General features: G+C 38.6%; 1 protein-coding gene across 2 annotated transcripts; it reads left to right on the forward strand.

Annotated features, from left to right (window-relative positions):
• Positions 1-26,492, forward strand: LOC139131868 (sodium- and chloride-dependent glycine transporter 1-like). 2 transcript variants are annotated; one of them, XM_070698162.1, is made up of 15 exons: positions 1-121; positions 1,868-1,934; positions 15,964-16,216; positions 16,428-16,559; positions 17,387-17,624; positions 18,173-18,305; positions 18,676-18,810; positions 19,287-19,390; positions 19,739-19,863; positions 20,418-20,530; positions 21,311-21,451; positions 21,814-21,913; positions 22,443-22,561; positions 24,412-24,585; positions 24,857-26,492. In XM_070698162.1, exons 2-15 carry the CDS (start codon positions 1,932-1,934, stop codon positions 25,202-25,204), a joined length of 2,118 nt encoding a protein of 705 aa, XP_070554263.1. In that variant the 5' UTR covers positions 1-121; positions 1,868-1,931; the 3' UTR covers positions 25,205-26,492. The 2 variants fall into 2 exon arrangements, with proteins under 2 accessions (XP_070554263.1, XP_070554262.1); XM_070698161.1 differs by lacking the exon at positions 1-121 and adding an exon at positions 1,665-1,732.
• The last annotated feature ends 1,111 nt before the right edge of the window (positions 26,493-27,603 follow it).

A 27,603-nucleotide genomic window follows, 5' to 3' on the forward strand; every position in this document is an offset into this window, starting at 1 on the left:
TATTTTAGGATGATCTGCACGTGCTGTCTAGTCACGGGGAGAAAGGAGACATCACGTGATTGGATAAAAACTGCTATGTTGAGACTATATCTGATCAATATCACTGCAAGGTGTAAGGCAGGTTAGTAGGGAATGTATGTGTGTATGTGTGTGTGTGTGTGAAATTTTGTATTTTGTCAACTTTGACAGAGTAGCTGATAATTTTAGCACGTGTAAGTCACGCGGGTACGGGTAGTCTTGTCAACATTCATAGACATGAGTTTGATGTTTAAGGTCAGTTTTTATCTATAGATATTCTCGATCGGCTGTACTAAATGTATGATTAACGACGATAAACGCCCAAATCAAAACAAACCACACACGTGAGGAATTGGGGATATGCGATCAAGTGTTAAAACAACCGTCGAAGTAATGATTCACCGCCATGAATATGTCCTTTTAATATTCGCAATTTGATGTAAAGGTTTTGAGCGAGTGCAGGACGGAGCCCAATCTTTCCATCTATCTCTCTATCAGAGTACATTGATGAGGTAATTTGGAAGTTGTATATAGTGACATGCATATGATTTCGGCCGCCATTTTACTACATAAACGAAACGGAAAGCACATTTGTATTTATCATGCACGCGTAAATAATATTATAATTGGGCCACCTTTATCTTGGATGATACTTGGTCCTTTAAGCAAGTTTGTATCGCATGGAGGAAAAACAAATAATTCAACATTGAGTCAAAAGTAATAATGTGACCCCTGAAATCATTAATATTTTCACCGTCGACAAAGTTTGCAGTCTAGCCGTTTGGTAAAATTTTCGGTGTGTGCTGAGGTGAAATAAAAATTAAATAAAACATTTGAAATCATTCCATGGACGACAACGTCTTCGTTATACGGTAAGGGTAGACATGTTGACCTAGTCATGGCGATGACCTGAATTTTGGGGTATGTACACAAAGAAAAACCAGTATTGCACATGCGTATAGGCCTAGTATCATCCAAGCTCCCGCGGTAATTCAGTTGACGTCACGTGATATATTATAGTAGACTGATGAATGGCTTCATGTTACAGCAAGGCCGGCCGATCAGTGCATGCAGTGTATCGGATAATTCTTGCACTGCCAGCACTAATGGGTGAATTTAACGAATCGTCTAGGCTGATTATGCAGGGAGGCCCAATAAAATTCCTCCATATACAAATGTACGCCTTCACGTCCTAACTGCGTCGCACAAAAATCCCATAGGCTCTACTTATAGTACCTACATTATACTGCCGCTACAGAGATCACCATTTGCTATTTTGCTACCAGAATGTTATTCTCTGCCATGATTCACGATTTTTATGAAAAAATATTCGAGGGATTTAAAGGCTTTCAAGTACAGATATTCTCGACAAAATATTGAACGGCATGTGGGTTGTGAAAATATTAGGAGCTTTGGTTTTTTTGTACACCTGAATTAACCCCAATACAAGGCAGTACAAATGTATACACCGTGAAATTGGCCAGAAGCCAAGACTGCGTTGTTCTCCTTTCAGATGTAATTTCGAATCTAATTAATTAATCTGTTTCTATGACAACATGGCGATATGCCAATGATAATGAAACAAAATTTATCGTGCGCAGTCGTGAGACACGCCCACTCTGCGAACATTAACATAATATAGGCCTGGGTACAGCGTGTCATGTGTGCGATTTCAAAACATAAACATTGAAAGCCGGCCGGTGTAACAGTACATGTGAGTAGCTCTTGACTTTGACAAATTTATGATTTTTAATGTCTCCTTCACAACGCCGTTTGCAAAGTTTTCTTTCATAGTTGTCTGCAGCGATGCTAATTGTATGCTCGTCTCTGTTTCTTTCGTATGCTGAAGGTTTTAGGAAATACACGAGTTTTACAAGAGCTGAAAGGAAACTGCTGATATCGTGATCCTTGTTATGGTAAGCATTCTTCCTCATTTTGAACACTTATCGTACCCAACTTGGCTTTTATTTCGTGTACGAATACCTTTCCTCTGCTCAAGTAATATCGATGGTGTGAAAAATAAGTGTCTCATTGTGTACAGGTAAATCTTTTCAAAGCAATCCAGTGATATACGGCGCGTGGCTTGAACAAAAGCACAACACGAACTATAAATAAAAACCCGCCATTTTAGTGTGAATGGAAGCTTAGCTCTCCTGGCGTTGGAATTTCATGATTGTAAAAGTGCCTATCATATTTTCCTCAAATTAATTGCCACATTTCGATAAAACAACGGAGAGCAGGTGTCCCTGACATCGTGTATAAGGTTGAGGTGTCATTTGGCCTCACTAATTCTACACTAAACTTAGTGAAGAAATATCGTCTTTTATGCAGACAGCGTTGTAAGAGATTAACTACTGCCTGGCATCTTTAATGTGTGTTCACCATATGGATTCCCTTGCGTGTGTTCACTTCAAATGTCGTATGGCATTCATCAAATGACTGATTTACCCGCTTCTCAATTTGCAAACCGTGTTTACAATGTTATGTACGAAAAATTAGTTTCGATCATAGTGTTTTACGGAGGAATTTATGTTAGTCTGTGCGTGGTAGTTCAACAATCATGTACCAACATGGCCACGTTATACCGTTCGCGAAAGAAAAGTATAGCCGTATGCATCTTGTATCTGTATCACAAATTATAAAAGTACGAACAGACCGGAATAAGAAAACCGCTGCGATACTCCTCAGATTGTCTTTCTCATCACACATTGAATAGTCCTTAAGCGATATTTCAGGGTGAAGTACTCTATTACGAATGCCTATTAAACGATCTGAATCTACGTCATTACTGGTGAGAGGGTAAATGGCGCGAAACAAAATTTCATTTGGCATCACGCCAAGGAACTGAATCCCTTGAGTTTGATCAATATTAAGAGGGTATTCATCATTATTCTAGTTGCCTTTTCTATTCTGGGATCATTCTGCAAAATGCTGATAATTAATACTAGCGTCACGGTTACTAACACGTGATGTTGAATCATTCCATGATGGTATGCACACTATGATGGGGCCGTCGGTGAACTTGACCACATCCGTCTCGACATTGCTTTAATTTGGTGTCGTCTTGAGTAACTTAGCCATTTCTCGCTCCCTTAATCCCTGCATTATTCCCTTAATCCCAGTAATTGTTAAAACTCCATCTTACATGCACGGTCGATAACTGTACAGGCATGGGTTTGTTTATAAACAAAGAGCTTTACTGAATGGAAAGAATTCTGGAAACTATTAACCAGACCACAGTCCCGCCACCCACGTGACCAGACAGAGTAGCATGGCATTGCTGCCACTCCTTTCGCAAAGTTGAAACCGGTATTTTTTTATTTTGAAAATGATCATTAATAATCATGATCACTGGTCTTGTGACTTTATTTGGGCATCTTTACACAACGTATGACCCCCGCATTTCACTTGTGAACACGCGAGTCTATCGCATATGTACACACTCATGAATCGTTTTACATTTTGATTTCGCGCTTTTTTTAAGCGCCATTTCACTTTCAACAATTGCAACTGAGCTTTTTAAGGTAGAATGCGCCGGGGGGGGGGGGTGGAGGCTATTCGGACTCTGCCACATATGGGGGCGCTCATTTGAAGCACGTGGAGTGAGTAAGGTTTTTATCGACTCATTTTTGTGAAAATCAAATTAAATTTCCCTCATAAAGTTAACACAGGGTTGGCGGCCATTTTGAATTCCAAGTGTCGGTAAATATTCTAGTTTCAAGTTTGCGCGGTGACCCTGATTTTTATTCTTGATTTCAAAAGGGTTAAAGTTCCTTTTCGGGAAGTTTGAGCAAAAGTTGAAATCTTTCAATTTCGAGTCGCGAAATACCTTAAACTGGTCGCCATTATGCTTAAAACTGACTGCCAACGCACACATGTCGTTTTTATCTCGTCTTAACTTCGGATATTTTTAGACCTACAACGTCAGAGAAATAATGCTCAAGAAGAATGCTCTTTCAAATACCAAACCTCTAGTATCAAATGGAATTAATAGATTTTTTAGAGCAACGATTGACATATCACAGCAAAATATTGAGGCCAAAGTTCTCGAAAGTAGGCCGAGAACCCGACTGTCGACAAAGTTGTGCCTGATATCTATACTATACTACATGTCTGCACACAGTTTGCTGTGTATAAGGTGTAAATAGAAATTGGAGATAAGTGGCCCGAGGTTAATCTGAACGGGCCAAGTACCTCACTTCACTAGCGTGCAGTGAAAAAAAGTGACGGGCCTTCACGTTCCCTGCCTATTTACTGGTAACATTGTAAAGCATGTACGCCATGTATAAGAAACTCGGATGGGTTCAAAATACAACTTATCGAATGAACAAAGACGAATCGATAGTAACGCAAATAACGTTTAGAGCAAGCCAACATCCCCGTCACTGATCAGAAAATTCGATTCGTTCACTCAAACATCAATACAAATAGAATCCCAGGAATGGAATTACAATCTGGTGTATATTGTGATTAGACGAACCACAAACACCAGGAACTGAAATTACAAATACCGAAAAAGGGAAGGGCACGAAAGGGGAAAAAATCCAAATAACAAAACTTTGCAATATTTTGGATAACTGACTATAAAATAATCTAAATTTACGACGATTAAATATAGACGCTGAAATCGTGAGTTATGTCGCTTTATAAACCATCTCAATCGAAATCGAATTAAGATGGAACCATATATACAGACAGACAAATTTAAGGCAGAACAGGTATTATGGTTAACTGACTAAAAATGATCTAAATTTACCAAAGATTAAATATAGACGCTTGAAATGGTGAGTTATGTCACTTTATAAACCAACTTTCATCGAAATAGAATCAAGACCGAACCATATTTAACAGACTGATAGGCACTGTGAAATATTGGTTGTTTCCTCATTGGGCAGGTCACTTGACGTGTGTTTGCGTAGATCACGAAGGGAAAACGTGCTCGCAGACTCCGAAAGCACAAGTAGAATAACAAACATGGCGTATACGATTTAATTCGATCCACTTCATATACAGTATATCCGGATTTCTTGTCACGAAACAACCTTCTAAGCGTTTCAAATGCTAAAAGCGAGTTGTTAGACACTCTTCACTTTGAAATCAATACAAAAAAGTTTAATTAAAATGTGTTAAATTCCATTGACACTGTATACGTAGAAATTTCAAAATAGCAAACTGACAGAACATATGGTTTATAATCGATAAACCGGAAGAAAAATAAGCCAATCAGAGGTCACATGGGGACATATTTACTATGTAAATTGATACAAACAAAAACATTCTATGTAGCAGCACTAACATTGCAATATGTTAGTGATAGCAGAATAGCCATTGAGGGGTATCGTGCCTCATCTACATGTCTAGGTAGTAATTTATGCTGTCTGTTTGATCTAAGGATGGAGCAAAAGATTCATAAAACCATGAAAAACACGAAGTAATCGAAATACTTGAATTTAGCCATTGCTGGCATGATTGAACTGCCCTGAACAGCCCTAATTTGAATATCGAAAATGAAAGTTGAAAACCTTTGTTTATACTTTACCCTCATTGAAAAATTGACGTGTTCCTCATCAGGGTTCTCGACTGCTCAACCTTTGGATAGAAAAAGCACATTGCAGCGGTATTTTTTAAAATTTAGAATGAGTACCATCCTCTGTTTACACAAGGACAGGATAGCGAAAATCAAATGTTCTCTAGACACAGCCAAAGGATCTAGCGCAAGCTGTAGACCAGGGAAAAATTGCAAGGTGTTTAGAGTTGCCGCATTTGGAATTAAACACGCAACAAGAAAAAAATATTAACGAATATATATATATATATATATATATATATATATATATATATATATATATATATATATATATATATATGTATGTATGTATGTATGTATGTATGTATGTATGTATGTATGTACGTATGTATGTATGTATGCATGCTGCATGCATGCGTCATGCATGTATGTATGTATGTATGTATGTATGTTTGTTTGTATGTATGTATGTGTGTGTGTGTGTGTGTATGTATGTATGTATGTATGTGTGTGTGTATGTATGTATGTGTGTGTATAAATATGGTGTGTCTGTCTGTCTCAGTGTCTGTCTGTTTCTGTCTGGCTTTTTTTTTATTCTCTCTGTGTATATGTGTGTGTGTGTCTAAGTCATTAATCGTATTTCAGTTGTGTGACCTAGAATAATTTTGAACCTAAGCGGATAAATTCTAGCATAAAACGAGACATGCAAATATTTTATTTCACTGGAAGGAAAAGGTCACTTAGACCGACAAGGGAGTAAACAAACATTCAGTTGTTGGCATCGGGGAACTTAAGGATTTATAATCAATATGTGCACACGAACCGCTCGTATCCCGGATGATGATGGAATGTGGGACTCTACAATCAAGTCAAATCCAGAAAAATGTTGCCATTTGTAAATCAACCAATTACAGTGATTACTGACAGTCCACCTCTGACTTTGGTGCCTGGATCTTGAACGGGAAGTCTGCAATAACTTTAGCTATTAGAATCTTGAGTGTGTGCATGTAGTTAAATCAATATTTTGATTTCAGGCTTCACATTGCAGTCAGGTCCTGCGAAGTGATTTTTAAGTATCATGGGATACTCGACCTGCTTTCATTATTGATTATGCATAAGGACCAAACCGGTTTCGACAAGTCTGAGTTCTTCCAGGTGGTTGGTAGCTCGGAGATTAAAATATTTACTGACTCTAATACATTCCATTCATTCTCTTCTTACACTTACACAGGCATATCGCGTAAACTGAAAATCAATTTGACTATACACGAACACGTTTTGTTTCCATGCCAGTGTACAAATCCAGCAAAATTCCATTCATGTCATATATTTGCATAATATCCATAATTTTGTCAATTAACAGTCGCGAAGTCCGTAGTTATATTTATATTTCGGTCTTTTCAAAAAATGAACAACGGTATAATCGCCGGAAGTTTATGGAGAGAGAGAGAGAGAGAGAGAGAGAGAGAGAGAGAGAGAGAGAGAGAGAGAGAGAGAGAGAGAGAGAGAGAGAGAGAGAGAGAGAGAGAGAGAGAGAGAGAGGTGAGTGAGTGTGTGTACGTGTTAGAGAGAGGAGGTAGAAGGGGAGAGAGAGGATAGAAGACAGACAGACAGAGAGATAGACAGAAGAGCAGACAGACAGACAGACAGACAGATTAAAACCGCCATGATATCAAATGTCTAGATATGTTTTCATACTCTGCCCGATCCAATAATTTTATATACCGAACCATTCAAGCTACAAATAAACAATTTCTATTTTAGCTTGAAAATTTCATTTAAGTTGAAAAAAAGAGTGAAAATTAAACGAATATGAATGGTACTCATTTGTTACTTTCTTTTGCGCATACTAATTACGCACTGCGCAACATTGGCCTTTTGCCATGTGTGGCCCAGTTCGGCTTTCATGTAAAGTCAATAAGTCTGCTAAGCCCTTGCCGTCTGGCATTTGGACAAATAATAACGACGAAAATCTTATATAGCCATGGATACTAAAAATAAAATACTTGACACATTTCTTTTCGATTCGGAAGAATACTAGATGTCCAAATCATGCTGTAGGTGTCACTTTATTCGTGAAAAAACGAAAGCAAAAGCTGATGTGGTGGTCAGCAAACCAAAGCAATGACATTACAGTGAAATTTGAAACACAAAAGCGGGATAAATTGGACTCGGAGATGAAAAGTAGTAGCTACCCTATCTATTTAATGATTCCGAGAAATTTGGTCAGTGGTCTCATCGAAACCTGCTGTTTTATGTCGTGTCTTTCTGAGCTGTGAAGGTTCAGATCGTTTGACAATGATTGTGTTTCACTTCATTGTATTTCAAAGGCCCGTCATGTTATTGCATGCCATGTCAAGTATGAATGATACATCACGGTTGGTAACGCGAAAACAGAACAAAACGATGTAAAATATATACAGAAGTATATTTCCTGTCGAAACCAACTAACAAATGACTAGTTTGGTGATAAATCTACAACCCTTCACATTCACCTGTCAGTTGCATGATGTGTTATGCGAGTGAAATATCAAGTGAAATCGGCCATTCAATTTCTTTATTATTTCCACTCATTAGTAGTAAAACCTGGAAGTTAACCTTTTCACATCCCAGTTTTTAGCAAAGTTTTGACTTAGAAAATAGGTTTTAAAGTGGAGTCAATCTGTAAATATGGAAAGGTTTTTGAACAAGAATATCCAAAATAATCCATATTTTATATTTATCATACATGCTATGCCTGTATTGCCATTCTCCTATTGTTTAGACGGTACTAATATGAACCCGTATTTTAACTAGTGAAAATACGAATTATATTTTCACTGTAACCGAACTACTTACAGCTACGCGTACGCGTGACCTTCGCTGGGATGTTCACATACATGTAAAACTTAGACGTAGACTTGTGACACTTCGAAACGTCATTGTGAATGTGATTTATGGTCAAAATTTTGTTCTTTGCAGTCAGTTCATGGGCATCGCACTTAGGTACAAGTAGTTGTACCAAAAACATACAAACGAACGCATTGAAAATGTCTATGTTTTGCCGACCCGACACCTGTCATCGTTCACGGCCAATCCCATACGGTGGTGTTTTCATGTCGTCTACTTTGCGCTGCCGAAGATTACGATCTCGATTGACAGAACCGCTATACGAAAAGTTTCCTGTTGACGAGTTTAAGTATCTGAGTGATGAATTACATCGTTTACAACCATAAATGAGCCACAAAAATGCAACCGCACTGAAAATACTCACGACAGACGATGTGCACATGTTATATTTCCGATTTGTACCTGTCAGTGAGATTCACAGGTCATGATGGTGTCCGGTCCCACCGGTGCGGGTTTCGGAGACAATGTAAGACACTAGGGAAAGTAAAACTTTGTTTAGGTTGTTGTGAAAGAAATTTAGTTCTATTTAGGCAAGCCAGTGATGAAAGTATACGAGCAGACGATGTAAATTACCTTTAAATGTTTTATTCGTACAGCAACAAAATCACGAACGAGTTACGACGCTACGGCTTACAGTGTACTCACTTCACGTTTTTCCCTAATCCGCTCACAAATTCCTTTCTAAGATGGTAAATTCGCCATATTTGACGACTGAGGACATGTATAATTCTTGGAGACAAACTGACTGGTACGGCTATTATATCCACTGTGCATTCATAGATGATGTCGCACAGCTGCTTACTTTATGCTCTCAGCTGCTCGATCGACATGATCGAGTTTGAAATCGAACGTTGGCGCGGCGCGAGTATTTTGACCCAATTTTGGCCGGCCCCATAACTTTCGCGAAGGGATGAGGTATGTTTCAAAACACGAAAACACACTCATTTTACACACTCCAGCCTATTTTTACATCCACCGCAATTTCAAGTAAAAATAAATCTTCTTCAAAGTGTGAAAACCTGTGTCGACATCTTTATATTTAAATTGTTCGCTTTAAAATTGTGCCATAAACCCTCCTTTGAAGTGGAATGGCCCAACAGCGGAATAATATCAAGAAGTGATACGGTTGTCATCACTCCTTAGCAACCAACTTTTTATCAGTACAGCGATGAGCAAGCAAGGTCGATTTCAGTTGATTTCGTCGCTAATTTCGGAACGTCCGTAGGAAAACAGTCATAACCAAAGCATGCATGTATGATAAAGGGGTTATTACACGAAGTTTGGGCGATACCGTGTCGTATTCTCGTGATGTGTCCGTATTTTGACTCGTTGCTGCGCAACTCGTCAAAATACGGACACATCACTCGAATACGACGCGGTATCGCCCAAACTTCGTGTAATAACCCCTAAGTATCGCATGTCACGATGGGCGATATACAAGGTACAATATGTTGCGAATTATGCCCCCGAACAACTGCTCATGCGCGTGGTTCACATCGATCGGCGTGTTCGTCTGAAATTGTGCCACGTAGTATTTTCCCGCCATACTTTCGTAATCTCGATGTATTCGACGTGCATTTTGCCAAACCTTTGTCAGACGCATCGAGCATTGACACCAATCTCGTATTTTAGATTTCCAAGTGTCTGTCGTATTTATTATCAAAGGCGATCACAAAATTATTTGTTTGTCATCAACCTAGTGAGTACAAAATGTAAAATGTAAACATAAGAAATTCTGAGGTATGCTCTAGATATATTTTTTCTGCAGTGTTTACTTATTCGAACCAATTCATCTTCCACCGGGAAAATAATGTAGCCTATTGCACCGAAAAAAAGGATTTTTTTGTCTGTATTTTGGCGGGAAACATCCGGAGATCTAGAAGCAATTGTCGTTTGAACTAGTAGAGCAGGATTTTGGTACAACTTGCCGCGGGTAAGTTTTACATTCCAAGGGAATTAAGAAGGGAAAACACGTCATTGCAATCGCAGAATTGAACGAAAAAATAATTCAGGCAAAGAAACTGTGACGTAGAGTGAAACGTGATGTGGTAGCTTCTACAAAAGCATTCCCTGATGTTACGTACAGCATTATAGGGTCTCCTGTGTGATCTTGATAAACTTCGTATTCAGTCAATTTTATCTTTGAACGGGTCGAACAATCCCGCTAAATAACCCCGGAAGTTTCTTTAATGACATGCTCGGCTTCGGTCGTGATGTACTTGTTTTTATAAATACATTATCTTTGTGGGACAAGAATTGGACTCAGACGAAATACTAAGCAGATTTCAACATGCTGACATTGAAATTAAGCGACTATACGCACACAATAAATTGTGATTTGATATGGATAAAATCATGTAAATAGTGTCGTGCGATACTTTAGATCGTCGTTCTTCTCCTCATCATCATTGCTTTCATCATTACATCATCAAAACTCGTGATCTCTAAGAGGGAATCGGTAAAAGTTCACGATACAAAAGATGTCAGAGATGAACTAAAACAGTTCAAACCATTAACATTAAAGTACAAATATAATAGCTCTGGTCATGTGACCGTACCACTGACCTACAGTAGTACTGGTAGTCTTACTGTTCCAAAGCCGGAATGGCCTCGGGGTATCCCGCTGTTGGGGGGGGGGGGGGGGGGGGGGGGGGGGGGGGGGGGGGGGGGGGGGGGGGGGGGGGGCGGGGGCGGGGTGCCAATACCTTTTCTCCCCGACCCCTGTACAAGGTCATCGTGTGCATAATGACGTATGTCTCAAGACACAAACGCTGAAGATGTTTACTGACTAAAGAGTCTTAAAGTTTACTGACTAAAGAGTTTTAAAGTCAATTTCTTTGCAAACTGCACTTCCTTACCCCTGTTTTGGCGACCCGTTCCTTTCTTCGGCATCAAGTGACTGTAGCCTGCGAAACTAGCAGTAATTCGTTAAAAATAGATTCACCATGGTACATATGAACTGCAGGGTATCGGTTAAAGGTCTACGGGGATTTTGCACAGAAACAAACTGGCTCACTCCAGCCGGACACAGAGGTACAGGTCAGGTACAACAAACAAAATTTACAAAGCAAGCAGACATACATATTTTGTGGTCATTTTAACTCACATGATGGCTTATGAAAATTCCACAAGGATGTTTTTAATATTACCATCCTGAAATGATTACCATTTCAATAAAATATGTTGCCTTGCGACGCAATATACACCCTCTGGCCTACATGTGTGTCTGTTCAACACATGTGATAGTATAAGCCCTATGCACCGAAGTATGCCCGGTGTCGAGATTAATTGTCACTTACAGTTTGTTACTCTGCCTAGACGTTCGGCGATTTGTAATTCTGTGTCATGTACCATGCTAGATACATTTTCATTAAGGGAAATTAGGGCACTTAGTAAAACGAGATGCCTAGTTTCGCCTCCTTGACGGTAAATAAAGGGTTTAATGTTAATACGAAATGTAGCGTCGGTGTCGAGACGAATTTCTGCGTTGAAGGCCGCATATGTTACTTTCATTTTCAATGCCATAGCTTCGTTTCCTTCAGTATTAATGCCCTTATTATCTTTTCTTTTGCATTATACACAAATATTATCGGGTTATCTTACGGAGATTTCATTCAGTAAAAATCTATTTGATCAGATTTTATGAAGATATGACATCCCCTGTATGTATTTATGGCATGATTACTGAGCTTGAGCGAACGCCGAAGCTTTACCAGTGCTAGTGAGCCTACGCCATTACAGAAAAACGCCTTGACAGAGAATAACCAGCATATTCTGGTGTTTTGCCATAATTTGAACAAATCTGAAAAGAGGACATCCCTAGAAATCGAAAAGCCGAATTTCAAATTGATTTCAAACTGTATCCCAAACAGAACACTATTAGTAGTTTAAAGAAACTTTTGACAAAAGAAAAACAAAGAACATTGTTAAAAAATTATCAAATCAATCTTATTCATTGTTTTTGAAGAAAATGTACGTTTTGTGCCGAAATTGAGAACAGTATCCCCAATTACCATACCTTCATATTTTTGTTGTGCTTTCAACAAATTTGAAGATCCATCAGATTGAACTTCAACAGCAAATTCAAAAACACTCGAGCAAGCAAATTTCAACAATGCTACTGGAAGAAACTAAAACAACAACAGGAATTAATATTGTAATTTATTCATTATTAGGCTCCTATTGTTTTCGTCAAAATTTAAGTAAACCGGAACTTGTAATGAAAAACTCCAGGGTAACGGTAATCAACTCAATATAAGCGGCTTCTAAAACAATGTGTTTACTGACAGACAAAACTTCAAAGTTTCCCTCAAAATAATCATCGCCCAGTTCTTTAATAAAAGCAAGAATGCAAACCTATATTCCACAATTTCCGATCCGACTGCGCGGAATTGTGGGTACACTTTCTAAACTCCTCCTATATCACTGAAGCTTTTTTTCCCCAATTTTACCTATCCCTCGCCAAAAAAATGTGGGCTAAAAAGTTCAATGCGAGGGTATAAATTCTCCGAACAGCGAAAGTTTACCAGTAAATCACAGACTGTAACATACGACGCCGCATCCCCAATGATGTGTTACGAGACTTTTATCCCTTCTTTCTCAGATAAAAGTAAAGCAAAATGTTCAAGGCGAAGAAATTCAAATGTAATTTGATGTCGAACAACAAGGTACAGATTGTGGTTCTTATGAGGAGCAAGGCGGGAAGACATCACGCACATGGCGTTGTCTCAACGCATGCGCAATGCAATCGCGAAGTTCTTTAGGATTACATCCTCAGAAACCATAACTCTTTAAACTGAATGTGGTCTCGACTGACCCGAATTTGACTCAGACTGAAAAAATCGCAGAGCGAAATAAATGTATCAGAGTTATCTGGCCGTGCTATCATAAACGTCACCACAAAAGTACATGGAATTCAGATTAGCTGTGGCTCGACGGGACACACAAGTAATTCTAGCTTTATGTGTTTTGAATCGAGAAGATTTAAAAGTGGTCCTACGCGCCACAAGATACATGTGATTGTGGTACACGAAACTGCTCACCAAATTCCCGCCAATATTGTAAGTTTCGGTTTCGTTTTTGATTTTTTGTTTTGCAATGGCGGATACCAAAGCTTACACCATAGGAACACAGACAGTAGAACACTTTACTCAGACGACAATGTTATCCCTAAGAACACGATAGCTTCTGTTATTGCCGTCACAGCTGTAACTTCCGTACTTCGACACCAGATATAATCTCGTCGAGAACACGCATGTATTAATTGAAGATCTTTTTATTATGCGAATTCAGTCATCCCCCGGATGGCGTGATAAGGTTTCCTCTGAAGGCCGGATTTTATCTGAATGCCAGCACTAAATTTGTGGCGAATTGAGCCTCATTAACATTCCACGGTAATTCGGTGCTATTGCACGACTCAACTGATCGCCTATTTAGAGCGTAGAGATTAATTGCTTTGATTTCTGCCCATGTCTGACCTTTAAGCATCAACTGAGTTAAAGCAACACTACACTTGCCAGACGCAGTATACCTGCGTCATACTTCTTTTATTGCTAATGTGGTTGCGTTGATGATAGTGACGTCATTGGTCGTACTCGACCCATGCAGTGTTCGTGAATTAGACCGGAATAAAATACATTTTTTAAAGAGAAACCACAGTCCCTCGAGAAAACGTTCAACTGTGATCGAACACAATTTTATCAGTCATATATTTTTTTAAGTTAATTTGTTTGTTTTGCTGGATGATTTTCTTGTTCCAACTTCCTCCAAAACTTGTCGTTTTACTGGTCGCTTAGCAACAGCTAAGCAGTGTATAGCGTGCATAGACAGTAAAGATTTCTCTACTGACTGTAGTTTACCGCGGGATACTTAAACATCACCGTTTGCGTGGGCGCACGCCGTACAATATTTTATTTGGCATTATTTTTACACGGTCCAGTCAACTGAATTAGACGGGACTGCCAGGCAGAATTGAAAGCACAGTGACACTCACGAGTCGAGAAACTTGCGCACTTGTGACAGGTGCAGTGACTGGTGAGGTTGACATATAGTCAGTGCCCTGTGAGCTAAGTGATAAGAAAAGCGAGAAACCAACGTCATAATTGCCCTTAATGTACAGGAAAGTATCCAACATTGACGCAATGAAGTGATCCATACCACGCAGTCTTCTGAATAAATCTGAAAATCTGAATGAAACATTCCGGACCACTTATCTTATCAATTTACAGCATTTATCATTTGACATGTGTGTATTTGCAAAGAGTCTCTCCTTGCTCCAAAATGTCAGAAACAAACAGAATTTTCGTCTTCAACCTTTTACTAATAAATTTTAGCGAAGAAGTGACAGATAAAAGCATCATTGCTGGTAAACTGTTTTGAATTTCGTCATCCACGCGAAACCATCACATCCGATTGTTTCTAAAAGTGACCATGAAGTCAATTGATTTCATAAATAGACCGTCATTCAGGTGTACATGTTGTGCACAGAAAATTGATAAAAAAATCCTCACCTCATATGCATATACGCAATGTACTCGTGTCAATGACACAGGTGCTATTCTGGAAGTTGTCAATGAAATTTGGGCACAGGCATGCTTTGAACCACATGAGATAGTCCGTGATTTTCTTACACGGCAACGTGACACTTAGTCACGGCAGCCGACTTTCATGTTTCAAAACCACTCAAGACAAGTTCATTCCCGAGTATCCTGTTTGCTGTAATACAACGACCGATTTGCGCTCTAGAATACCGTAGAGAGAATGCAGCTGACTGTAAGAACAATTACACATATATACGAAAGGTCTAAAGTGCGAAAATTTTGTGAGCAGCATCTCATTTGAAGAGTCAAGCTTTTTGTTCCCGGTATTATTGACCTCCCAAGGTCATTGAAAGCGAGATCATTCCATCTGCACTCAGTCAGTATGTGAATTTGAATACAGACCGAACAGCCTTGTCGAACAAATTCCTGTCACCGCCATTTCATCCGTAATGTTTTCACTGATCTGCTCACAAGGAATCAGAAGTCAAAGAATCAAAAAGCAAGCGAAGCTGGCTTTCCTAACACAAAGAAATGCGTGACTTAGCAATAGAGATTGCTGTTTGTGCTCAATTGCTGTAAAAATATAGCTTTTCAAATGTACAGTTATAAGGTGATATCTAACGCAGTTTATAAGATACCAATTTCCTTTCGACTAATTCTAACATTCCCAGTGTTCCGAATTGTATTTATTATTCATCTTTTTGGATAGATACTGATGTATATACTGGATAATTTTATAACGAAATGCACCACAGCCATCGACTGACTTGATGGTTTCACATTATGTATACGTACATTATCTTTCTGTCTGTCTGTCCCTCTGTCCACCTGTCTGCACATATGTCTCTGTTTAGTATGTATTAATCCTATCTTCGAGACAAAGTCGTGCACATCCCAAAACTCCACACCTTGAAACCAGTCTGTGTGGCATCTCCTCGAACGAACGAATGAGATTCCATACTGATCAAGGTCATAATTTTCTGTCGCCAGGACAACAACTGTATTCACTACAAGAAAGGATCACCTGTGAAAATCAACGGAGGCCACCCTTACATGCGACAAGCCGAACCTGATGCAGACAGTCGTGAATTCATTGAGAGCAACCGTGCAGAAGAGAGCCCAGAGACCGAGGAGAGAGCAAGTTGGGGCCGCAAAGCCGAGTTCATCTGTTCTTGTTTAGGATACGCTGTTGGGCTTGGTAATCTCTGGCGCTTTCCCTACCTCTGCTATAATAATGGCGGTGGTAAGTGTTGATTCCATTTTGGGAGAGAATAATGAAGACAGAATCTAAATTTGTGATCCACATCTTATTTTCATGAATATGAGGTACCATTTCTCGTAATTCTCGCTGACTTAGGACAATACATTACTGTTATTCAAAGTCAGGGCTGCCTAAGACTAAGGAGTGCTTGCTAGGAAATTCGTAACGTTCATTTTTTGTCTTGGTTTTTCAGGGGCGTTTTTATTGCCATATGGCATTATGTTGGTATTCGTTGGAATACCAGTGTTTTTCATTGAATTAACCATTGGTCAGTACGCCAGCCAGGGATGTGTTGGTGTATGGAAGTGTTGCCCATTATTCAAAGGCAAGTATGCTTTCCCTTTCTCTTCCTTTTCTTTTTTGAACTGCTGTTTTAATGTCGGACAATTGCATGGAAAGTGTTATTTCAGTTTGTTTGCAAACGAATTTTAATTGCATTTGATTACCATTTTTGACATAATGTAGAAAAATACAAAGTATAAAGGGTAATAGTGAAGATTTCTTCTACTTTTCAAACACCATGCAATTGTCTCACAGGTCCAATCGTGTTATGAATTCGTAGATAGACAGTTAGAGTGATTGGTTGAATGGTTGATGGATAACTGGAAGGGAGAGTGAGTGCACATACACTGAGATATAGCTAGGTAGGCAGGTAGACGGACAGATAGATATATAGATAGATAGATAGATAGACAGATAGTTAGATAGATAGATAGATAGATAGATAGATAGATAGATAGATAGATAGATAGATAGATAGATAGATAGATAGATAGATAGATAGATAGATAGATAGATAGATCGACTGATTGATTGATTGACCAATTGACTGATTTATTGATGGGTTGATGAATCGATTAATAAGAAATAAGATATTTGAATAAAAAAATAAAAATGCACTAGTTACTGTAGTTAAAGGTTGCCTGTTGGTTTCCAAAGATACCATACAATCAGATTTCGAGTTTCCAAACTTAAGTTGTGTCCCATTAAATAACACAAAGTCACTCCACGCTACATACTAGGCATTTCGTCACGAACAAAGCGAAATACTTCAGAGTCAAAAGCTGTGTTTCAGCGAGATAAAGGAAAATGTAATGGAGGACCTGTCTGGGGAAATAAGCTTCATGTTATCATTTAATTATTTTTTTACAGGGCTTGGCTATGGAATGGTAAGCCTAAGTGCTTTGATCTCGATTTATTACAATGTTATCATGTGCTGGGCAGTGTTTTATCTTTTTGCCACGTTTTCGGATCTGCCAAGTCTGCCCTGGGTGGGCTGCAACAATGACTGGAACACAAAGAATTGCTACGATGATCGAGATATTAATGCCACGTTGCCAGGCAACGATTCCAACATCACAGTGGCCAGCGCCAGTGAGGAATATTTCAGGTGGGTTTTCGTCCCTTTATATATCCCTAAGTCGCCCCGGTAAATCGTTCAGACGCCCGCTTTACATACAAAAATATCGAGTATTTCACACAAGTGATATTTAGGAACGTCCCTTATGATCATTGAGTAACGAACCAATAAGATGATGATAACGATGTCGACGATGATGACGTCATCGTTACGAGGGTAGTGGTGAGATGTGATAATAGTCTATTATGAAACCCGTGTTCACACCCTTCTAAACTTTTGACACACAAAATCAATGAAAGAGATCACCAATTTCCAATTGGACATACGGCTATAACTAGAAGTTTAGAGGTTGTTGATATGGTCTGTACGTTGTCAGCTTTTCTTTTGAATTCCTAAAGTGCAAACTCATGACAGCTAGTAGCAGGTTTTCAACATTCCACTGACTAGCGATACAACCCTCACCCCTGAGCGCCTAAAATTTAGCCGTCACATCTATAATTTTACAAGCTTTGTATAAGTTTGTTGCCGTCATTTTAAACAACAATAATTGATTAAATTTCTTCTTTTTTTCCACACAGTAAATATGCACTGAAAACGTCGAGCGGTATCCATGATATCGGATCACTTCGTTGGCATTTGACACTGTGTTTGATACTGGCCTGGACCCTTGGTTTCTTGGCTCTCGTACGCGGTGTTAAATCAATCGGCAAGGTAAGACTGATCCTAGGCCAATGAATGCTTTTATTCTTCCTCAGATGTCGTCGCAATTCAGCGCATGATTAATCACTGTTGACTTTACCGCCACTCTTTTCTTTCGCTTTTGTTGAAACTGAATACCTGCGATGAAAAGAACAAGATCTTGTAACCGGGGAATAAATCAATCGATCGATTGTCGACTCTCCCACGCTGCAGGCGAACTGACATCCCAGCCGCGGCCAGGACTTTCACCTCCCGGTCAATCTATTCGTAAACAAATGTGTATCAAAAGTGAAATAATGCGGCTCAGAAGCCAAAACAAGTGTAAAATGCACACAGACACAAATGCTGTACGCCAACACATACATTTTCGTATCTTTTGTAGGTTGTATATTTCACCGCCATATTTCCCTACGTCGTCTTAATCATTCTGTTCTTCCGAGGCGTGACACTGCCAGGTGCCGGTGAAGGGATTAAATTCTACATGAAAGCAGACTGGTCTGTTCTACGGAATGCCAGGGTGAGAACACTTACCCACACACACATCATACAAAGACAGTTCTTGTGTTTTGGTGGACACGCGTGAATACTCCGGCTAAATAACTAAAGGCAATAAAAAGTTTACTATGGTGATATCGTCGATTGTAAACTTTACCAATACGTACATACTACTTAAGTTAAGACAAGACTCTTGTTCGTTGAACTTTTATTTATTTTGAAAAATTCCACCTTGTGAACCCTGATGTGAGATCATTGAGATCGTCAGATAATTGCACGTACAACAAAGACCTTTAATGCTGAGAAAATGTTACACCTTGACTAGTTGAGTACATTTTATGCAAGTCATGCATGTTACAACAAGATACGTTATCATCTTTTGGAGGAGAAAAATAAACTAGTTTGACAAAATATGATCCACCAAATTCAATGAAATTCTTTGACTAACATTTTTCTATTTTTCTGGTTTTTTTTTACATTTTATCGTAAAATTGGCAGGTGTGGAAGGATGCAGCTTCCCAGATCTTCTTCTCATTGAGTGCAGCCAATGGCGGACTTCATGTCGTCTCAAGCTATAACAAATTCTCAAATAACGTCTACATGTGAGTATGCCGGTGCCTTACAAAATGACATATGTCTGATTGCGATGACACCTATATCCATACAGGTCATTGGATTTTCCTCGTACCCAACGTCGTGCATTGCAATGAAATTGAAACAAAGCAAATTTTACATTCGTCCTTTATTGAAAGCGACGCCAACGAGGTCGATCTCTTCACTTAACAAGATATCCTTTATTTCCGATTCACCGTTTTTGCCGCAAACTGGAATATATCAAATACATTGACACCAACGTAAATGTCAATGACGTCATCATCTTTAAGTGGATAGATGGAAGGAAAGTTCATTGTATGTTTTCAGTGAGTCATGTCCTCTCGTTTTGCCTTTAGGGATGCTATGATAATTCCACTGATGAATTGCGGTACAAGCATCTTCGCTGGTTTTGCTATATTCTCTATACTTGGTTTCATGGCCCATGAAACTGGCAAAGAAGTATCGGAAGTTGCTGCCTCGGGTATGCATTTATGTGCCTGTAATTCTCATAAAGTTGGACATAGTCAGAAATTTATATGGTATTTGATTGGCTATGACAAATATCGCAATGTCTGATTGGCTGTGACAAATATCGCGATATCTGATTGGCTATGACAAATATCGCAATATCTGATTGGCTATGACAAATATCGCGATATCTGATTGGCTATGACAAACATCGCAATATCTGATGGCTATGACAAATATCGCCATCGGTACTTCTAATCACTGCCATACCAGGATGCCCCTCGTTGAGTCTTAAACTGTTCTGATACATTTACAACACAGCATAGTTTTATATTCGGGTAAAATTCTGTTAAGGTCAAATAAAAAGTACTCGTGTTTCCGGCCTACCTACCCTATGCTACTGCCAAGCACACATTTTTGTTTTATTTGGCGAAAGTAATATTCATGATCAGATCATGAGCATTTGTGCATAATTTCATCTCAGTTTTTCGTGGACTCTGATCACGTTATAATTATCTTTCATTTGAAGCCGTGACAAAGTAATTTTTATGATGTTCAACATTTCAGGTGTGGGCTTGGCCTTTATTGCGTATCCCGAGGCATTATCCCGGATGCCCGGAGCACCATTTTGGGCATTTCTCTTTTTCCTTATGTTAATTACTCTCGGACTAGGTTCTCTGGTGAGTATATTGCTATTCTGAGCTAACACACTCACTGACGAATGTTCAAAGTAAAATGTACTCTTACCATAGGCAGTAGAAGCGATATCTCGCTTTTACCGTCTATGTGGAAACGAAGAGTTTCACTTTCATATTGTCGTAAATAACTTACCTTTTTACGGCAACGGCTAATCGCATAACCGTTGATGTTTGCGAAGTTCGTGGAGTAGTAGAGAAGTTCTGGCTCGCAATAATGCACTTTCATGATACAGTGAGTCAATTTATTGATCAAATGAAGGAAAATTATACCTATATCCATAAGTACTTCATGTGTTCGATTGTCTTGTATAGAAAACAACACTGGATGTCATATGAACTTCAAGTTGAGAACAAGTATAAGCTTACAGAAAGTATTAATCTGAAAACTCGGATACGAGGCGTAACATTCCATACAGGATTAAAAGAATCATTTAGTTATAAATGTAAAGTTGGAACTAAGGAGAAGTACAAGAAAATGTTTGAAAAAAGCGTTGCTTATTTTAAGTGCAAGGAGGAGACAAATTTGTAGTTTAATTAACAAATTGACGTCAACCAATTTTTTTTAAATTTTCCTTTGCACCTCTTACGGGGAGGAATTGATAGTTCGATATAGTATGAGAGGGACAGAAAGTGGGGGACAGGAAGGAGGGGGGGAGACAGGCATGCTTATCATCAGACAAACATTGGTGAATTTGAAAATGCATTTGTTCATTCAGGACACCTCCGAACATTTTCGTGATTTCTATTTTGTATAATTTTCAGTTGGTACTTGTGGAAACTATCATAACTTCAATCCGCGACGAGTTCCCAATCGTCAACAAGTGGATCAAGGGACATACATGGCTTCTCCCTTTTGTAGTCTGCCTCGTTCTGTTTATACTGGGACTTCCACACGTTACAGAGGTAAAGTCTTTCAGTTTATTGTGATGTCATTGATCGATTCTGTGCCATTCCGCACACGTTGGAAAGAAGAGCCAAGGATAGTACAATCGTTTCAGCATTAAAAGGTGCACTTCTCACCAATTTTAAGTATGAAAACTACGCAAAAAATTCGTCCTCTTTCTCACGCATCCTGAATGTCAAATAGTGCATTCAATGAAAGACTGTAATACATGTAGGTGCCTCTGGATCTGCGCTAAAATTCTGAATAGCGTTAGGGACTAAATACTGATTTTATGGAACTTATTGCTGGATTATAACGATGAAAGCTGCTACTGCTGAAATTTATGGCATTGAGATATATGTATATGTACTTTCAATTTCAGGCGGGTCTTTACTGGTTGGTTCTCCAAGATGCTTACGCCGCCGCCCTCTCTATGCTCATCCTCGGCCTGACGGAACTAATTGTCATTACCTACATTTACGGTAAGATACACACCACCTGGCGTCCCATGCACATTAATATCCAATTTGCATCTGTTTCGCCTGTATTCAGTAGCTTTGCACTCATGGGGGCGTATTCGTACAAATGTGGATGTATAATGCAAGAGACTTTCAAGATTAAAAAAATTGTTTCATAAGCTTCACATTTTCTAAATGGCCAAGGAAACGGACCAGACTAGCTCTTGCTATTTTTCCGTCTCCTATTACTCTTGATACTTACCAAATGTATTATTGTATTCTTTACTTTTGATTTGTGATATTTAATATAAAGAGTAATAAAGTTGATCGATTGATTGATTTTGAAAACACGGGTTCGGTGTAAACGGTGAAGCAATTCTCGGTGAGAATCAAGTATGATGACAGATTCTCACCTGTGAGACCGGAAATTCTCACCAAGCACAGTGAGAATGTTATTTTCGAGTGCATTTTTGTCCGTTCGCATGGGAGTTTTCCGGGATGAAATGTAACATTCGATGGAATTAAATAAGCTTATATTTTTCCTTTCAACCAGGTTTCAGAAACTTGATACAAAACTTAAAAGACATGATCGGAGAGGGAACCGAAATGTTTAACTATATCTTGATCGGGACCACGATAGTGCCAATGTTCATAGCACCGTTTCTTGTCATGGTAAGTGGAATGTCAGTGTACATGATAAACATATCGGCAAAAGCAGTGTGACGCAGGCTGATAATAAAATGATAAATTATTCATTGATTTGTTTAATTGAATCAATAATAATTAAGTCTCGACTTTTTTATTTGTTATCCATAGAATTAGGTCGTAACCTTAACACTATCATCATAAACCTGTCTGTATAGTTTTGATCATCTAAGAATTAATATCGCCGATAAACAGGGTTTGCAAGTCCTGTGAATATTGCACTTTAAACAAAGTCGAATCGTCCGAAAAATAGCTATACAGCTAAATATACTATTTGCCACGCCAACACAAAACGTGTCCGTCCATGGTGGTGGCGAAACAGGTGCAACTCGTTTCCGATTTTCATCTAATCTATTCTGTTTGCTGTAAACCTTGACAAAGTGTGGTCGTCCTTCTACAACAATTATAATTTACAGCTCCTTTCTCCAAGTGAAATTGGCACAAAGAGTAGCTGAAAACTTGAGTTCTAAGAAGTGATATATAACGAAACCCCAAGTGTATACATAAAATATTACCTGACTTAAGGACGACATATTCATCTGTAAAATTCAACGGATATGAATAGGTAATTACAAGAAATGGACGAAGGAAAAACAATCCAGGAAGACATATCCATCTGTAAAATTCCATGGATATGAATAGGTAATTACTAGAAGGGAAAGCAATCCAGAGATATGTTATTATAGATAGACAGGAGAGGAAGGAGAGAGATAGATGAACATGGAGACATAGTGGCAGTTAGAGAGGGAAGACTATGCAAGTGAAAATTTCTCCGTTTCGTTTTCAAGTCCGTGTTATCAGCAATCTCTGAAGACTGCTGGTTAATGACACTGGCTGTTTGAACTCTGAATCGTAGCTTTCGTGTCGTGTGCATCAATATTAACCTCCATGCTCTCATTACTAATGACATTTTTATCCGCTGCTCGCCAGCAGTGCGCCGTCTATTTTTAGAAACATTCCATGTATTTCCATTTTTAGCATGACGACTTAACATATCGCAGAATTGTCTTTACCAAGCTCACCACGACATGACTTTCTGTAATTTATTCGTCCATTTTTTCGATGAAAGCTCATCGTTTCAGTAGGACGAAACTGTAGGCAGGTGTATCGGCTCAGAATAGGAAAATAATCAAAGCATTTACAAAATTAAAATGTCAATGATGAATAGAGGACTCTAGTCGATGGCGTCACTTCGGTCACACATTGCCGCCATTTTGACTTAATATTACAGACCGAATACTCTACTATGAAATGACATAAAAACCTTTTCTAAAGTTGTGATTTTGATATCATTCAAAATGACGACGTTTGCGAAGTAAATAGGCTTCCTAGTCCCCGGACTGTGTATGTTGTCTTGTCGGCTGAACGTTATGTTCATTGGAAGTAAAACGACAAAGCTTTATGGCGTCAGTAAAAACGTTTTTGACCCTCACCGTCTAAATGTGAATTGTGGCCCAAACGGAACGACCCATTTAAATTTGCCCAGTCACATTAACCCTTAATCAAACATTGGACACCAATCGATCAAAGGAATGATATTCCCGTCAATTTTCGTCAAAAATAACAAATTGTGAAAAAAGATATGTGTTAAACGCCCATGCCATACCTTGGTATAAGTTAGGTAGTCAACAGCATACCATTGTTATCGAGACAAAAATGTTTTAATGTTAACCTAATTGTAAGTTGAGTTTTATGTATAGTGTTGTCATTATTGAAGCGACGTAGTTGTTTGTATTTACTGTTTCCTGTCATTAAGACTTGTTTCAGATACAATATTTGCTTTGACACATTTTCCCAACTATTCCCTCCATCCACAGTTCGTTCTGATTTACCACATCTACGACTACAAACCACTGGAGATAGGACCATACACGTACCCTTACTGGGCTGAGCCCATCCTGGGTTGGTTGATGACGTTTGGATCCATCGGGCTGATCGTACTGTACATGCCGTATCACTTGATGTTTAAGGAGCAAGGTTCGTTCTTTGAGGTGAGTTGTACAGCGATGCGTATTACCTTTCAGCCCATACCTGTAGTTTTATATGTGTAGCGATATCATTTGCAAACATTAATGGTTATCAACAAGACTTATTATCCACAACGAGAGTATCTGTAACGAGAGAGAGAGAGAGAGAGAGAGAGAGAGAGAGAGAGAGAGAGAGTCTGTGTCTGTGTGTGAATGTATGTGTGTGTCCAAGACGACTGAAAATCAAGCTCATCTACACCTAAAACCGTGTCTTTATTTTTTCATCTGTCTTCAGCGCCTGAAGAATTCTCTGAAACCAAGAAAGGACTGGGGCCCTCTTAAGGACGAGAACCGCAAGTCACGCGATCAAGGAGGTCACTACGACGCGCTTGAGCCTGAGCAAAGTCAGATGCACCCTCTTAAAGGACCCGTTCCGCCTTCAAACACGATGCAAAACTCACATTACAGAGACGAAACGGTCGAGGAAATGCCACCATCTTATCGACAGACGCAAGTTAGTCCGTCTGGTGAGGTACCCCAGGTGCACAACGATAGAGTGATAGCCAATCATTGTGAGCGGTCTCCACTCAAAGAAAAATATGTTGATGAGGATTCCGACCCAGACAGGGAGACAAATGTGTGAAACTAAAAAACAAAAAAATAACCCCAAAACACAAAAACAAAACAAAAGTTTTCTTAAGTCTTGGGATCTTTATGACTTATTTCTTCTATTTTCTGTTGAACTGTTTAAAGCAGGGTTTGTCATTTCAGTTTAAGATGTTGGCTTTATGATGACATGACAAGATGGAAACGGCTCACAACAGATAGATGGCCTAAAACGAAAACATGTATGTCGTTCACTGCGTGTTCACTAAGCGTAACACTTATCCCTGTCTACGTTTCGGAAAAAAATTCATCGGTCATGTAGAAAATCCACGAAGACCATGTGGCCACGACCTACCACTTTCCACTCTCGATAAAAGAGTACTGTGTGGGCGTGGTTTGCTGTGAACTCCCATTTCCACTTAACAACTCTCGAGGGCGCTCTGGGAAGAATCAAAACTCTATCTGCGTTGCAATGCTGCGAGTATGACTGATTTTTTCAGACAAGAGGCTTTGTAATTTTGTTCAATCATTCGGTACATTCTCAGTTGTGTAGATTTGTTTTATTAGCCAATTTGTTGGGACATATTTATCTTTAAAAATATATCTGCGTTGCATTGCGAGTAAAACTCTAGCGAGAGCAGACTTTCGGCGGAAAATGTCGTAGTTCTAAATGATTAAAAAGGTCTTCCGTGTATAGAATGATAATTCAATTCATCAATGCAAAGTCATTTGTATTCCACCGTGTAGACTGGTAGGGCAACTGTCAATGTCAGAGAGAATCAATGCAAATACCGTAATACCTTTCTTTGGTTTCCAAAATCTTCAAATTCGTAACGGGTTTTGTGCATTTGGACAAATGAATATTTATGTAAATGAAGCATGCCACGATAGACCTGACGATATCGGCATATGTGCATAGAATAAGAAATTAGAGTAATTCCAATGGCATTGCATTTCAAGGGGGGATGAGAATATCTGTGACAGCGCACATGCGCACAAGCGCGTTGCCAGCACGTCCATCTGCTTGATTTCTATATGTTAATTTGTAGCTCGATCAAGAACAATCGAACGAAGATTGCATGAGAAAGCGCTGACTTTGTAACGCGGATTGTTCTATATTTCGTGTCTTGGACAGTTTAGGTAGCTCTCTTGTAACAGAGGTGTCCTCTTAAAACGAAAGCACAACGTAAATGGTAAAACAAAATAATTGAATGATAAATATTGATATCATAAGCACTGCTAGCAATCATAGAGCCATACCTGTATTTATGTTGTTGTAAATATATTTTCGAATAGGGCAACGTAAAATGCATTCATTTGACATCAACACTGACGTGTTTGTAATTATGTGTGTGTGTATATATATATATATATATATATATATATATATATATATATATATATATATATATATATATAATATAATTATATATTATATGTAATATATGTATATATAATATGTAATATAATTATGTATATGTACATAACATCTATATATAATTACATACACATGTTTTAATATATATATATATATATATATATATATAATATAATTATATATTATATATAATAATATATATATATATATATATATATATATATATATATATATATATATATATATATATATATATATATATATATATATATATGCACACATAACGTACACGGGTCCAATTTTGACGAGCTTATTGAAAATGCAGCTGCAATGCAATTACGTTTCTTTGGTCTAACTACGGTAAATGATGGAATCGGGAAATCACCTTATGAGGTGGTACGTTAATACCGCAAGAACTCCTTGTCGTTTACTGAAAAAATTTCAAGCTAGTCATAATTTTTACGATGATGATTAATCATGAATGTGTGAGACGGCGTAGCCTAATTTTATTTGTTTGCCGACTTTGTTCCTTAATTTGTGTTGTACGTCTTTTTAAAACTGATAATCCGTTTGTATTCATGTATCAAGGTAATTGAAAATTTTGGGATTTTTCCCGCCCTGACGATGTACTACTGAGCTACAATGATGCTAGTTTGTCGCAAACCGTGTGTCTTTCGACTATGTTACAAGTGAAGTATTTGGTGTAGTTATTGTTACTTTTAGTCTGCCAAAAAACCCTTCTTTGAAGTGTGATGGAAATAACATGTCAAAATGACGCAGTTTTGCAGGTTTTGGTTCAATAGGCAACGATATAACAATCTCTATAGTAGATGTTTTTCGCAACGTGTGTCCTTCTCTTCCAAGTACCGCTACAGTATTTCGAGTGAAACTACAACCAACGCAATATCACGCATCGTATTTACACATGTTAACGGATGAGAAAGTCAAACTCCCCGCACAATCATTTGTAACTGACGCCAGATTTCTTCACGTGCCAAGCACTGTGTTAATGACTTCCCTCTCGACCACAAAGCCAAAACGGCACGATTTTACGGTGC

This window comes from Ptychodera flava, chromosome 4 (genome assembly GCF_041260155.1).
Source record: "Ptychodera flava strain L36383 chromosome 4, AS_Pfla_20210202, whole genome shotgun sequence".
Taxonomy (NCBI): domain Eukaryota; kingdom Metazoa; phylum Hemichordata; class Enteropneusta; family Ptychoderidae; genus Ptychodera; species Ptychodera flava.